The sequence below is a fragment of the Felis catus genome, chromosome A2 (genome assembly GCF_018350175.1).
Source record: "Felis catus isolate Fca126 chromosome A2, F.catus_Fca126_mat1.0, whole genome shotgun sequence".
NCBI lineage: Eukaryota > Metazoa > Chordata > Mammalia > Carnivora > Felidae > Felis > Felis catus.
Genome location: NC_058369.1, coordinates 153,075,964 through 153,090,920, shown reverse-complemented (window position 1 = coordinate 153,090,920; position 14,957 = coordinate 153,075,964). Strand labels below are relative to the sequence as shown.

The 14,957-nt window shown below is 40.1% G+C and overlaps 2 protein-coding genes across 5 annotated transcripts in view; one reads left to right on the top strand and one right to left on the bottom strand.

Moving 5' to 3' along the window:
- AKR1D1 (aldo-keto reductase family 1 member D1) overlaps positions 1-14,957 on the bottom strand; it is an 88,145-nt gene that overhangs the window by 33,771 nt on the left and 39,417 nt on the right. The window contains exon 1 of one of the 2 annotated variants that reach the window (XM_019825876.3): positions 8,228-8,431. The exons of the other annotated variant lie outside the window; for it this stretch is intronic. Within the exon in view, the coding sequence (XP_019681435.1) occupies positions 8,228-8,320 (93 nt within the window). The 5' untranslated portion in view covers positions 8,321-8,431. Of the gene's footprint in view, positions 1-8,227; positions 8,432-14,957 lie in introns of those variants that run through there. 2 annotated transcript variants of the gene reach the window in all.
- Positions 1-14,957, top strand: part of LOC101100956 (probable protein BRICK1) — a 67,020-nt gene that overhangs the window by 49,718 nt on the left and 2,345 nt on the right. Inside the window, exons 3-5 of one of the 3 annotated variants that reach the window (XM_045052810.1) lie at positions 5,916-6,135; positions 7,076-7,147; positions 8,499-9,125. In XM_045052810.1, the coding sequence (XP_044908745.1) occupies positions 5,925-6,135; positions 7,076-7,147; positions 8,499-8,530 (315 nt within the window). In that variant the 5' untranslated portion in view covers positions 5,916-5,924 and the 3' untranslated portion in view covers positions 8,531-9,125. Of the gene's footprint in view, positions 1-5,915; positions 6,628-7,075; positions 7,148-8,498; positions 9,126-14,957 lie in introns of those variants that run through there. The other 2 variants (XM_045052811.1, XM_023250603.2) reach the window with 2 other exon arrangements.

Genomic DNA, 14,957 nt, shown 5'->3' with positions numbered 1-14,957 from the left:
GGGAATGCCTTGTTTTTCTGCATGCTCTCCCTATGCTTTCTATACGTTCTTACTGGCCCACTGATGTATTGCACAACGTTTCCCTGAATGTATGCTTCATAAATACAGGAGCTTGAGAACAGCTTGGAGAGAGTTCCCTTAGCCTCCCTCTCACCTCTCTTGACTCGTGAAGTCTTGAGTAATCCTTTCTGTCATCCTCAGCTTTGCTGGAGAAAGCTGAAAGCCAAACTCACAATCTGGTACAATCTTTGCTTGCTAAAAATATTGTCCCTCAGGTGGCAGAAGCAGCAATGAGGTGAATTACTATTTTAGACTCAATTCTAGTCAATATGGAGGAACTAGTTGGAAATGTGGATGTGAGAAAAATGCTTGTTTATAATTCTTAAGTGTAGCATAAGAGAACTGTATGTACATTCTGACAGATTCCTTAGGAAAATTCACTTTAGGGAAAACTCAGGTCGAATAGAATACCATATTTGGAGACTCAAATAAATGATATGATAGAAGAAATCTAAAATGTAAAATTTTGACTCCACAATTAAGGATGATAACAGTGAAATAAAGAATTCTATTTCCTAAAGTGGCCAATAGCACCATTCTTCCACTTAAGAAAGGAGAGTCCTGTAAGGATGCGGAGTCATCCACCAAGATGTAACATATACCCTAGGTCAACATCCATAATATGATGTTGTGTCCCCAATAAGTAGAATACATGATTCTGAAAACACAGTAGGAGTGATTCAGCTTAGCATTATTTCCTTTGACTTACTTAGACAATGTGTACTTCTCATCTCTGAATTTTAGGCTCAGTGGATCCTAGTTCCCAGGGCAACCCAGCCTCCTTATTTCAAGATTCAGCATTTAAGAAAAATGCCATACTGGCAGGGGTAAGTGACCTTATCACAGGAGGAGGTAGGGCTCCGTCGCTGTTACACAATGAGCCAGGGAGGAAAATGTCAGGCAGCTAGGCCATCCAGTAACATATCCCTTCCCAAATTTGATAGTTAATCGAGAAGACCAGTGGCAATGATCTAAGTTGACCAGGGACTCAGACAACTCAGAGGTGAGAATCTGGGTTATAATATCTCATCAGCCACCAAGACCAGAAGATATGTTAGTTAAGGATGCGAAACATCTAGAATGGGTAGTCCAGGAAGGAGAGAAGTTGCAACTTGAAGTCTGCTTTAGTGGCAGGAGCTGTTTCATCCTGCCAACCTACCTCTTTTAAAACTTTTCCAGGAGAGAGACCAAACACAAGTCTAGAAGAGCTCAGGGGTGAACTTAGCCTACAAAGCCAGTAGGTTCAGCTGGCACCGGGGGTAGACTGTAGTGGCTGTTATGGTGTACCACAGGACAAAAGAACTCATTTGCTCCGCTGCCAGCAGTGTTGGCTGCCAGTTATTCACCTCTGATTCCCACTATGGATAATACAGGGTATAACAGCCTGGCTCTCTCACCTCAACTTAGCACAACTTTGTAGCACATTTCATAGCTCCCTGTGGGACTAATCCCAGTTGTGACTGGATCACAGTGTGACTCTCCCCCCTTGCACAGACCTGCTTCTCTCACTCCCCATACAGGTCTGATTCCTGAGAACACTCCCCACTAAGCCCCCTGCATGCACATCTCCTTCTCAGAGGCTGTTCTCCAGGGTGCCCAGCCTAAGACATTAGGGTACAGAAGGATTTCTTAAGCTACAGAGAGTACTAATGATACATGAAGAGTGATAAATGTGACCACATTAAAATCGAGAAACTCTGCTCATCAAGACACCATTAAAAGCAAATGGGAAGTGATATTTTCATATAGATGTAACCGACAAAGGACTTATATCCAGATATTTTACAAATCCAGTATCGATTAGAGAAGACAAATCCAATAAATAAAAACACATAGAAGGCACAGCCACTTTGCAAAAGATATCAAAATGTTTCATAAAAATATGAAAAAATGGCCAATTTCATCTAGAGTAAAGGAAATGGAAATTAAACCACAATGAGAGATTATTCCACACTTATTAGAACTACATATATTAAAAAGACACCAAATATTGGTGAGAATGTCAAGCAGGGGTACCCTCATACATTGCTGGAGGGAATGCAAATGATATAAATACCTTGGAAATTATCTACACTGGCATCATGCTCTTCCAGCTCAAGGCAGAATGGACTTGATGTTTCAGTCTGTTCCTTGGTCCTCAACAAGGGCTTGGACTTTACCTCTCCTTTACATCTCCCAGATGCAAAGCCTTTGGCTCACTCTCCAGACTGTGAAAACTTCTTGCAACTATAGAAATCTCAACCAGGGCCACCCAGGAAGGAATACTGGATCACTGAGACCCCCAATCTACTTCCTAGACCACTCCTTCCACATAACTTGATGATTCTTGATCTACCTCATAACTAGATTTGCTCATCGCTACTTTATCTTTGAACAAGTATTCTCTCTCTTAAAGCACTTCATCTTTTCCTTACATTTTAGTTATAGGTGGGTTTTTTTTTCTGTCCTCAGTCACTCCATTTACAGATCTCTTGTTGCTAGACCATTGTTTCAATCCCTGTGTTACCTAGGAAAATGCCTTGCATATGGAAGTCACACAATAAATATTCATTGAACTGAGTTATTGTGTATTTTCCAAAATATTTACCATTCATCCTGGATTTGTGTCATTTGCACATCTGGTAACATTGTTGAGTTTTACTTGAATATTTGGATAAATATTGGTTATTAATTCCATGGGCTGATTTTAATAAAAACAGAATTAATTTCTATCAAAACTGAAAAAAAAAGAGTTTAAGATGCAAACTCTCACTATGAGACCTTCCCAGATGGAGCTGTAGGGAAATCTGTTGGGAGGCTGTTATAGACTATTTCATCCATGTATGAAAGCGTACTGGGACGCTTTCAAAAGGAAAAGTCACGTGGATAATTTATTTGCACGTTTTAGTCTTCATTAGTGATCATCAGGTGGGGTCATGCACAGAGCACCTGGTGCTACTAAATGTTGGTACTATCTCAAATTCCCTGAATCCACAGGCATGGGACACCTTTACAAGAATTTGGGCACCTTAGGAGAAAAAAAATCTAAGTCAGGAGAAGCTGGGCTGGGGCCCCTCACACAGCTTCATAGTATTGTCCCTTCAAGTTGCTTTCCCAGTTCCTATCTCTACATATTCTAGTGGAATCTATACAGGGCAGAGATCAGGGGAGACAGTGTTAGCAGTCCTTACTTTAGCTTTCCATGTCTGCTCCCACCCATCTCCCCCCGAAGACATGCCTACATCTTTCCCTGGCACCCTCCTGCCCTAACTTCTGTGTTGAGCGTGAACAGGATTCTAGGGAAGAAAAGATGCTGACTGACTTGACCACATACACAGAACACATATGAATTTCAGCTAAAGAGTTACCTCAGCCTGCCATTCGCCTTCTACTTCTTATAGAATAAAGGGTTTGAAAAGAATCTCAGGCATGCCAAGTAGAGAAGACTAGTTTTTGGCATCCAACTTTGCCTTTAGGACTAAGACTGATTCTGAAGGTAAATGTAATTGGGAACTTTTATTTCAGGGTGGCTGACTTGGGCACAGGTCGTTCCAGCCTCTGCCTCACCAGTCCTGGGAAGATGATCAGGGAATTATCAGTCGCATAGCTTGGAACAGGAAGCCATGACTCTGCTTTATCTGAGATACTCCATTCTTCCCATTCCTCATCTCCTCCTGCAGCCCCAACAAACCTTCCACACAAATGTGGTGTATTTTTCTTCACATTAGAGTTTCTGATTTTGTGAGATCTGCCACGAAACTCCATCTATTACTTTACAACTGGTAATATTTCTGATCACAACTGTAGTTGCTGCATGCATGGTCTTCATTTCTTAGTATCCTTCTTAAGTCGTGTTGTCTAATCAGTGCATGTCTTATTTTCTGAAGTGAAATATAACTCTTTTTGGGGAAATGACACACAGCTGCTTTTGAATGTCCATAACCTATAGCAGTTAATATTACTAGACACATAGTGGGTACTTAATTGTACTTATTGTAGGCACAGCACTCTCAGCTCCACTAAGTTTCAGGAGAGAGAGAGAGAGAGAGAGAGAGAGAGAGAGAGAGAGAGAGAGAGAGACCCATCCTGTATACACACACATACATACTCACACATATCCTGTATACTTTCAGGATTCCTAAATACTTTCATAAATAGAAAGAGACAAAGCAAGTCATAGAGGGGTGTCTGGGTGGCTAAGTCAGTTAAACATCCCACTCTTGATTTTGGCTCAGGTTATTATCTCATGGTTTGTGAGATTGAACCCTGCACTGGGCTCTGGGCTGACAGCATGGAGCCTGCTTGGGATTCTCTCTCTCTCCCTCTCTCTTTCTCTGCCCCTCTCCTTCTTGTGCATTCTCTCTCTCTCTCTCTCTCTCTCTCTCTCTCTCTCTCTCTCAAAATAAATAAATAAACTGTTTTCTAAAAAGAAAGTCATAGTTAGGAATATGCAGTTTCATTGATATAAGATATGTTCTTAAGAGGCAATATAGTATAGGGATTAGAACATAGGATCTGGACCCAAAGTATGTTGGTTAAAATCCAAGCTCTGTTCCCTAGCATTGTAAGTTTGGGGCAATTTTTTCTCTATATATACCTTAGTTTTATCATCTGTAAATGGGGTTAAATGGCGTATCTTTTGTAAAGTTTTAAATATTAAATTAGAAAACATGTGTTGCAAGGCACTTAAGATAGTTCACGTGTTAAGTGATCAGAAAGCATTAACTGTTATTATTGTATTCATTTATATCACCATACCCTCTGATGCTCACAAACGTAGATGTCCCCTTTTACAAACACACTCATTAATTTGAAAGCATCAGCCAAATACCCATTACATACTAGATAATATTCTGGAAATACAGAGCTGAACAAGACATTCTCTCTTTCATAATGAATTTCACAATCTTGTGGGGAAGATTGCAGAGAAACCGTGATTACAATATAGTGTGATAAGGGCTACAATAGAGTCAAGTAAAAGGGGCTATGTGGACACGCAAGAGGGCTAAGTTGTGGTGGCTGGGAGATGGGGTTCTGAGGGGCAGCGTCCTTGACCTGAGTCTTGAAGGTTCAGTAGAGGTTTAGCCAGCTAGCTGAACAAACCAGAAGAAAGGGTATTCCAGATAGAGGACAGCATGTTCACAGGCACAGAGATGGGAGAGTTGTTCGGGGAATTCAGGTAGTTATGTGTTGCACAGAGAGGGAGAGAGGTGGAAGACGGTGGTAGATTCTGCTGGACAGATGGGTCTTGACTGAACCGTAAAAGCTCAGTGTGCAAGGTAAGGAATGTGGATTCTACCCTATAATGGATAGGGAGCCATTGAAATAATTAAGCAGAGGAGTGATGTGATCATATTTGGGTGTGAAGAAGATCCTGACAGCCCCAGTTTGAATAATTGGAGGGGACAAAATTGGAAGAATAGCCTAACAAATGAAGAACCCAAACTAAGCAGTGACAAAGGAGACCAAGAGGAAGGTACCAAGTGAACAAATATTTCTGAGATAAATTCAACAGCAATCATTTGGAAGAAATGTGGACAAAGGGAGAAACAAGGATAGAGGGCAGAATGAAGGAATGTACTCAGATTTCTGGCTTGGGTGGGCTCGGAGTGGTAGTGTTATTTTCTAGGAGTGGAAGTATTTGGAGGGGAAGGTAGAGATGGATAGTGTAGTTTTGTTATATTGAATTAGAGGTGTTTATGAAAGATGGAGTACATACTTAACTGTACAACACAATTATCCAAGGAACTTGTTAAATGCAAATATTCAGCCTCTACCCTTAAAGAACCAGATTCGGTAGGTCAGAGGTTAGGACTAAGGATTAGCATTTCTTAAAAAAAAAAAAAAAAAAAAAAAAAAATTCGGCTCTTCCTTAGGCGGCAGCCATGGCGGGCCAAGAGGATCCGGTACAGCGGGAGATTCACCAGGACTGGGTGAACCGGAAGTACATTGAGGTCATCACCAGCAGCATCAAGAAAATGGCGGACTTTCTCAACTCGTTCGATATGCCTTGTCATTCAAGACTTTCAACACTAAACGAGAAATTGACAGCCCTCGAACCGAGAATAGAGTACATTGAAGCACAGGTGACAAAAGGTGAGACCCTCACCTAGAACTGTGCCATGCTACTGCTGGGAAGTTGCTTTACAGAACACAGGCCTACGTGGGAAAGGCCCCAGCAGCCTCAGCTCCTTCCTCTCTCCTTAAAGAGCAACAGGGTTTATTCTTGTTTTTCTTTTTTCAAAAGCGTGGCCTTTGGGCTCTGCCATGTACATTGGTGTGTGATGTGGCATGTGGGAAGAAGTCCAGGGAAACTCTCGGAAACAACATTAGGCATTTTACCTTTTAAGTAACATTTTGTAGAACTGTTTGTCAATGTATTTGAGGCGTGCAGAGCCAGACGCCTGGGACTCTTTGTTAAGGTCCTCCCCACCTCCTTTCTCTCTCTCTCTCTCTCTCTCTCTCTCTCTCTCACACACACACACACACACACACACACACACACACTTTCCTTACAGCTCTCATTGCTTCTGCATTGGTTCTATAAACAGTCTTTGTCTCCTTTCCACCTTTGGGGGGGGGGGGTGGGGGGGTGGGAGGCAGTCCTGTCTGAGACACTTATGCCTAGGCAAGGTGGCCACAAGAGAATGTTGTTGGTAACCCACCAGTTTCTTGTCCTTTTGGGGAGGTCAAGGCTAGGCCCCCACTTGGCTTGAAGGGACATTTTCAGAATTTTCTTTCTGCCACTTGGGGTGTTTTAGCCTCTCCTATTTCCCTAATAAACTCCTCAACTTAAAAAAAAAAAATTCCCAAGGGGTTCTGATGTAGCGAGTCCAGGCTATATGAGTATATGTATAACAAAGAACAAAACAAAACAAAAAACAAAACAAAAAACAAAAACCAGGAAATAAAATTTCAGGAGTCTCTGCATATATGTGATTGGAGCCAAGATTATGAACGAGGTCATATATAGACAATGGGCAAAGTGAGAAGAGGAAGGGGCCAATGACTAAGACTGTTATAATTGTTTCAACAGTGATTTTCCTTTACATTACTCAAATCAGTGGAACTGGGCAATTGCAGCGGATACAAGTATTAACTCCTCTTGGTATGTGTAGTTTATTTTTCTTTCTCTGCCTTCCATTCCCCATGCTGCCCCCAGAGTTATCTTCCAAAAGCACTGATCTCGTGATGCTTTTCCTCTGTTTCTAAACTTCACATAATTCCTCCTTTTATACAGTGAAGTTTCAACTCCTTGGCATGGTATGCAAGGTCCTTTATAATCTAGTCTCAACCTGCATTTCCAGAGCCGGATGCCGTTGTCTCCACCGTTAATTCCATGTGCCAGCCACTACGGGCTTGGCCTCTGCCGGACACATCATATATCTTTGTGCCTCTATACTTCCTCTTCTGCCTAAAATGTGCTGCCTCAGCTCTGTCTCTCTGCCTCTTAACTCACAGTTAGCTTTACAGAGGTTATTCATACGTGGTCACACAAATCCAGTGGCATTTCTACACATACCACTGGTTCATTCTGGTAATCAGCATTAAATTTGCATTGCAATGAAGAAAGCAGAAATATTTTTCTCATAAGTAGGAACTGTGTTTTAATGGAAGCCTACTCAATCTTGAAGGTCAAATTTAACTATTTTTATGTGTTTTCAGAGAGATACTGTTTATAGTTCTGGGGTAGAATTTACTCTTATTGTCATTATTCTATAATTAACTATTGAAGAGTCAGCCTCCTCTATTTGATTTTTAATTCCTAGACAGCACAGACACTGTTCTCTTCATATTTGAAACTTCTATAGCCTAGTGCTTCATACATGGCAGGTTTTCACTAAATGCTTGTTAGACTGAACTAGAAATCCTCAAATACAAGTTTTAAAAACCCCATAAGTAATAAACTCAGAAATATCACGTGCCTCAGCCCAGTCTACTAGTCGAAATTTAGCTAAATTTCAGCCAAAGAAGCAGAAAAGTCCCATTTTCTAATTCAAGATAATTTTAAATTATAAACTGATATAATTTTAACCTCCGGGTCATTACTCAGGACACCAAGTAGTACTCCTTGGAGGTGACTTTCATTATTATAAAAAGGAAATCAATGAGCTCCATTCAAAACAAATGAAAGATTATGCTCCAGGGAAGTTTCAAAACAATAAAAATAAAAAAGAGAGAGATTTACCAGTTTAGGTTCTGAGTAGGTGCCAAGACCGATGATAGGAATGCTGTTTCCATCACTTAGGGGTATACGGTGATTTGCAGCACTGAGGTTCATCCTGGAGAGAGTCTGGGTTTCGCGTTTTTCAGAGTAATTCTGGACACTACTGGGAAAATCTTTTTGTAAGGATATTTTAGGGCCTATTTAATGAAAGAAAGGAGAGTCAGAGGGAGGAGCAGTGGGAGGGAAGAGAGATTAGCAGATCTATTTCTCAACCTGTTTTTTTTTTCCCCAGGTTGTTTTGAAAATCTGGAGATTGTCCTTTGAACTTTATCAGAGGCATGTAAATAACATAACCCATTGAGAGCTAATGCTTACTTCTCTACAAAGAAAAGAGGGAAAAGCCAAAAAGAAACAAGTCTGGTTGGCTTCTGCCAGTTAGGATGGTTTTGTGGGCAAGTGACAGGCCTGTCTCAAATTCTCCTAAACTATAAAAGACATTTATTGGTTTATATTTCTGAAAGCTTCAACATTAGGGCTAGCTTCAGGTGAGACTATAGCAGTTTCCCAGGACTTGCCTGGAAATTCTGATGCAGCAGGACTTGGAAGGGTTTTAAGATTGTATCACCTAGTTAAGTTTGGGAAACAGTGGGCCAGAGGAACAACTGGTCTTTTAACCAGTCTATCTCTCTGTCTCTTCATTCTCTCAGTCTCTCCTTATTGTTAAAAGATGGTGACCCGTCCTTGGAGTGACGTGGTTCCAGAGACAGACTCAACAAAAGAGATTTTTACTTATGCCGTCACTCACACAGTAACCTAGAAAAGGTCTTTTTGGTCTCCACTACCTTTCTTGCTTCATGGATCTATCACTAAACTAATCATGATGGTCAAAGGACATAAAAGATTGATCACCCTCAGATAATTAGAAGCCATTTCTTTCTTTTTTTTTTTTTAATTTATTTATTTCTTTTGAGAGAGAGAGAGAGAGAGAGAGAGAGAGACAGACAGACAGGGGAGGGGTAGAGAGAAAGGGAGAGAGAGAATCCCAAGCAGGCTCCATGCTGTCAGTGCAGAGCCTGATCCCATGAACTGTGACATCATGACCTGAGCTGAAATCAAGAGTGGGACGCTTAACCTACTGAGCCACCCAGGTGCCCCAGAAGTAATTTCTGAATGTGGAGTTGGAGTTAATCTCACCTGGGCAGAATCTGGAGATTGTTAAGAAAAAGGAAAGAAATAGCAGTTAGGGAAGCAACTAACAAATGTTTATTATAGTCTTCCTCCAAAGGATTGTGCTGTGTATAAAATGTGAGCCTTGGGGGTTTCGAAGATAACTAACTGTGTTCAGGCTGGTAAAAGTGTGCTCAAGTTTGCCTATAACTCATTTGCCCTCTCTCCCGGACTTCCTTTCTTGCTTATATACACATGATCAGCCAGGGAATTTCAAGTAGGTTGGGGCAGCATGGAACACGGGCAATATTGGTCTTCAGTATCATTGGTAAATTGATCCAACAAATACTTATTGTACACCTTTGGGTGCTAAGACGTTGGTTTGCATATATTGCTCTATATTTATTATTACTGACTTTTTTGGTCTTTAGCCCAGTGAACACTTTGGATATTTAAATTCATGATTTTCATCGAATTTGGGACGTTTGGGGGCATTAGTTTTTCAAACATCCTTTTAGTTTCTTCCTCTCCTCTCCTTCAGGGCCTCCTGTTGTGTATATGTTGGTATACTTGATGGTATCTCATAGGTGTCTTGAGCTTGGTTTATTTATTTTTGTCATTCTTTTCTCTTTTTTCTTCTTAAACTAGATGATCTCAATGGGTCTATCTTCAGGTACCCTGACTCTTCTGCCTGCTCAAATCTATAGTTGAAACCCTTGAGTTATTTTTCATTTCAATTATTGTGTTTTTAATCTCTAGAATTTGTTTGGTTCATTTTTACGATTTCTATTTCTTTACTGATGTTCTCTACATGGTGAAATGTTGTTCTCCTGGATCCTTTGGTTCTTTCCCCATGATTTTCTTTCACTCTTTAAGCATATCTAAGAGAATCGAGTTAATGTCTTTGTCTAGTAAGTCCAATGCTCTGTGTCCTCATGGACACTCACAATTCCTTTTTTTTCCCCTGTGAGCAAGCCATATTTTCTTGTTCTTTGCATGTTCTGTAATTTTTTTGTTGAAAACTGGGAGTGTTGAATATCACAATGTGAAAGTTCTGGAAATCAGATACTTCCCCCTCCTCTGGTTCGTTGGTGCTGCTTGCTTATGAGTTGTTAATGTTTGCTTGTTTACTAACTTCTCTGAACGATTGAGTCCCTACCATTTGTTATGTGAAAGGTGTGTTCAACTAATTTAGCAGTCATGGTCACTTGGTGTTTTGACAGAGTTTTCTTCACTGCTTGGAGCAAAAAACCAAAAAATTCTGTCTTTGTAGGTTGGCTCCTTTGGGGCATGACTTCAATGCTTACCCATGCTGCTTATGATGCTGCCATAGCCTTTGTTTCCAGCTTGCACAGAGCCTGAAGGCCAGTCAGAGGTGAAAACTGAGGGTCTTGTCAGGCCTCTTTGACCATACGCTCAGCCCTGACAGTATGTGTGGCCTTCTTGATTAACCAGCCCTGCAACTCCCTACCCTCACATATCTCCTTTCCCAACTTCTTCTTTGCCAGGATTTTCAGTCTATTGGTTGTCCCAACTAACCCTAGGCTTCCACAGCCAAAATTTCTGTGCTTAAATGCATGCAGCAAAAACTTGAGCAGCCATCTTTGCCCTAGGAATGCTTTGAGTTAGGCAAAATCAAGGCAAGCCTTTGTGTGTTCCTTCAGGGAGCCACCGAACAGTCTGGGACCACAGTGATGATTCTTTGAGAATAACAGCTCCATTGCGCTCTGTGGCACCAGCATCCTGCACCAGGAGTGTGGGCACAGTCCTCATGGCTGCCATGGATCAGATGTGGGGGGATGGTGGGCAGGCCATTTAAACCACACAGTCCTCTCTCTTACTGCAAAAGCAGCAGCTGCTTTCTTCACTAAGCTTTCCCCTGGTTGTTTCAAGTTCTTGACTGGACTCCAGACTTCTGCAAAAAATGAGACTGTTTTTGCCAGCTGATTCGTTGTTTTTATAGAAGCACAGAGACCTGGAATCCCCTACTCTGCTACTTTCCTCTTTTCATTTTAAAAAAATGTTTATTTATTTTTGAGAGAGAGAAGGCAAATAGAGCAAGGGGTCTGGGAGATCCGAATCTGTGGTGACAGCAGAGAGCCCAACGCGGGGCTTGAGCTCACAAATCATGAGACCATGACCTGAGTTGAAGTTAGATGCTCAACTAACTGAGCCACCCAGATGCCCCACCTCTTTTCATTTTTTTTTTTAAATTTATTTGTTTTGTGATTGGATTATTTCTATTGACTTATATTCAACTTTTTCCTCTGTCTTCTTTCCTCCATTCTGCTACTGAGTGCATACAGTAAGTCCTTTATTCTTTTTTTCTTAGACTTTATTTTTAGGGAAGTTTTAGGTCATAGCAAAGTTGAGCAGTGTGTACAGAGAGTTCCCATCCCCTGCCCTCACACATGCCCTGACTTCCCCCACTATCGACATCCCCCCACCAGAGTGGTACATTTGTTACAATTGATGTACCTGTTTGACCTATTACTATCCACCAAAGTCCATAGTTTGCATTAAGGTCACTGTTCAGATGGTATTTTCTATGGGTTTTGGAAGATGTTATAATGCCATGTATCTACCACACTAGTATGGTCCAGAATAGTTGGCCCTAAAGTTCCTGTGTTCTGCTTATTTATCCCTCTCTCCCTCCTAATCCCTGGCAACCACTCATCTTTTTACTGTCTCCAAAGTTTTGTCTTTTTTCAGAATATCATATAGGTAGACTCATACAGATTTTCAAATTGGCTTCTTTCACTTAGTAAAATGCACATAATGTTGCTCTATGCCTTTCCATGGCTTGGTAGCTCTTTTTTTTTTTTTTTTTTTTTTGTGGTGAATTATAGTACATTGTCTGGATGTACCATAGTTCTGTCTGCACCCTGCTGTCCACTTTCTGATTGGTGGGGCAGCGGGGGTGGGGCGGGGGGGGGGGGAGAGGTACTGAGAGACCCCAATAGTACATGAGTTCTGCTCTTCTTTCTCCATCTGCTACTGTTTCTTTTTCAGACTCCTGAAATAACCTTCTTATACATATATTTCATGTTTTATAGTGGTATTCACTGGGAGAGGCATCCTACCTGGAACTAGAACCCTCACATATTTCTTAAAATAATTTTAAGTTTTTTACACATATTGACTAAATTGAGGTGAATTTAAATTTTAGATTGCTTTTTTGTGTGAGAAATTTCTGAAGTTAGTCTTTATATATTGATACTTTCAAAATAAATTGACCTGACATAAAACAATTCTTATTTTTATTCAATAAAAGGCTTGCATATGAATTATTACTCTCTTTGCTGATATAAATTCACAAATAATTTTAATTATGACAATAATGAGATTATTTTTGAGTATTTACTGTGCACTTTTATGTATTGTCTCATTTAATTTTCACAACATAGCTTCTTATTAGAGCTAACATAAGTGACTGCTACTTTTTCTCTAATGGCAACTCTAACCATGCTCTGTTCCTTCTGCTTCCTAGTTAAAAATTATTACAATACCCCAATCACAGTATTTCTCCTGCTATATGAAGGCACACATACACACAAATACCTACATCCTCAAACCTTCTCCCAAATCACCTAACGTAAGCCCGATTTCTATTACAAGCCCTTTTCTCTCTCCCTCTTTTAAAATTTCTTTTCTTTTTTTTTTTTAACTTTATTTATTTTGAGAGAGACAGAGACAGCGCAAGTGGGGGAGGGTCAGAGAGAGGGAGAGAGAGAATCCCAAGCAGGCTCCCTGCTGCCACCACAGAGCCTGATGCAGGGCTCGAACCTACAAAGCCCTGAGATCATGACTGAGCCAAAATCAAGAGTTGGACACTCAACCGACTGAACCAATCAGGCACCCCCAAACTTTTTCTTTTTTAATGTTTATTTTTGAGAGAGAGAGAGAGTGCAAGCAGAGGAGGGACAGAGAGAGAGGGAGACACAGAATCTGAAGCAGGCTCCAGGCTCTAAGCTGTCAGCACAGAGCCCGACGCAGGGCTGGAACTGAGCCGAAGTCAGCTTAAAGGACTGAGCCACCCAGGCACCCCTCTCTCTCCCTCTTAACAAGGCATCCCATGCCTCCCCACAGACTGCAGTCTTCTTGCTGCAGAAAGCTTATAAAACTAACTTCATTTGTTGACAGGTAAGTCCTTACTACTGGTCATTTAGATAAATTTTTAAATAGTCTTCCAAATCTTTTTTGTAACTTAAAACCTCAGAGCTTTGCTAAGCTAAATAATTGAATTTCAGTAAATACCTGGATAATTTTCTAAACAGGACAAAATACTACAACATTAAGTATTACAAATAGGTTTGTCTACTATTGACTTTGTATTACAGAGAAAAGATATTTGGATGTGTTAGTGCTACACTGGAAAATTGAAAAAGACAATGCTTCTAGAAATTATAAAATATATTCACAAACTTGCAAATCTAAAGAATAATGGTATAACAGGCAGTTTCCTACTGTTTCTTACTTTTCACTAGAAATAAGGTTTCTAAGGATTAAGGAGTCTAATTAATATATGTAATTAAAGCTACTAGAAATAATAAGGGCAACATCTCTGTATGCCAGGAAATTAGGTTATGTTTCCAGTAAGGGAAGATCTGAGAAATGCAGATAACACTTTTTTTTTTTGTGAAGGGAAAAGAAAAAAATATTGTCCTAAGTGAGGCTGGTTGTTTATAGAGGAAAAACATAGGACAAAATTGTAATGCTAAAAAAAAGAGAGTTGTAGAAGGTTTGCAGAAAAGAGTTCTAGGAAAATAATTTTAGGTATAATCAAGCTAAGATTAAAATAAATTTAATGATAAATGAGCTTTAATGTAAAAAGTACACTGATGGAACTTGTTTGGTTTTTCTTCTATTAAACTAAAATTTTCTTAGATAACAGGCCTGTTCTTAATAAGAAATTATAAACAAAGTTTCTTTACTGTTAGTGTAATCTGTCTGAGAAAGAAAGATTGTTTTTGTCTTTATTGCATTTTGGCTACTCAGAAAAACTAAATTTTTATTCAAGGAGAGCTAAGGTTTTTGCAGGTACAATCTACATTTGTTCTTGAAACCTTTTTGTTACTTTGGTTAAATAGATAATTATTCTTTTGCAAATTTTTGTGATCCCATTTTAACCAAATGGTCCAGACCTCCTTATATTTTTGACAAAATTCCCAAAATTGAATTCTAAATGAAGTCTTTTTTACCTGGAATATTGTAGAGGACTTGTTAAAGTCATTAGGCTTATTTGCTGTGTAAATTACATGGGAAGCATTGTCAAATTAAGTAATACTAAGCCTTCTTTATATTGTATTTGCAAGACTGTGGCACATGTGGATGAAGTCCACATTCTGCTTCTGCAAAAATAGCCCCTCATTGCCAGACTTTTGCCATCCAGATGTCCTTGTAACATGGCAACAGTCTGCTCTTGAATAAGAAATTAAGATGATTAAACAATGGCTGTAAATTAAAGAACAGTGGGGGCTGTGGGAAACCCAAGATAGCTGCTTGGGTCTTCCTGGCTCCCTGACAAACCCCATTTTTTAGTTTTTGCATTCCTTCACCCACAACAGTGCATTTCAAATGACTC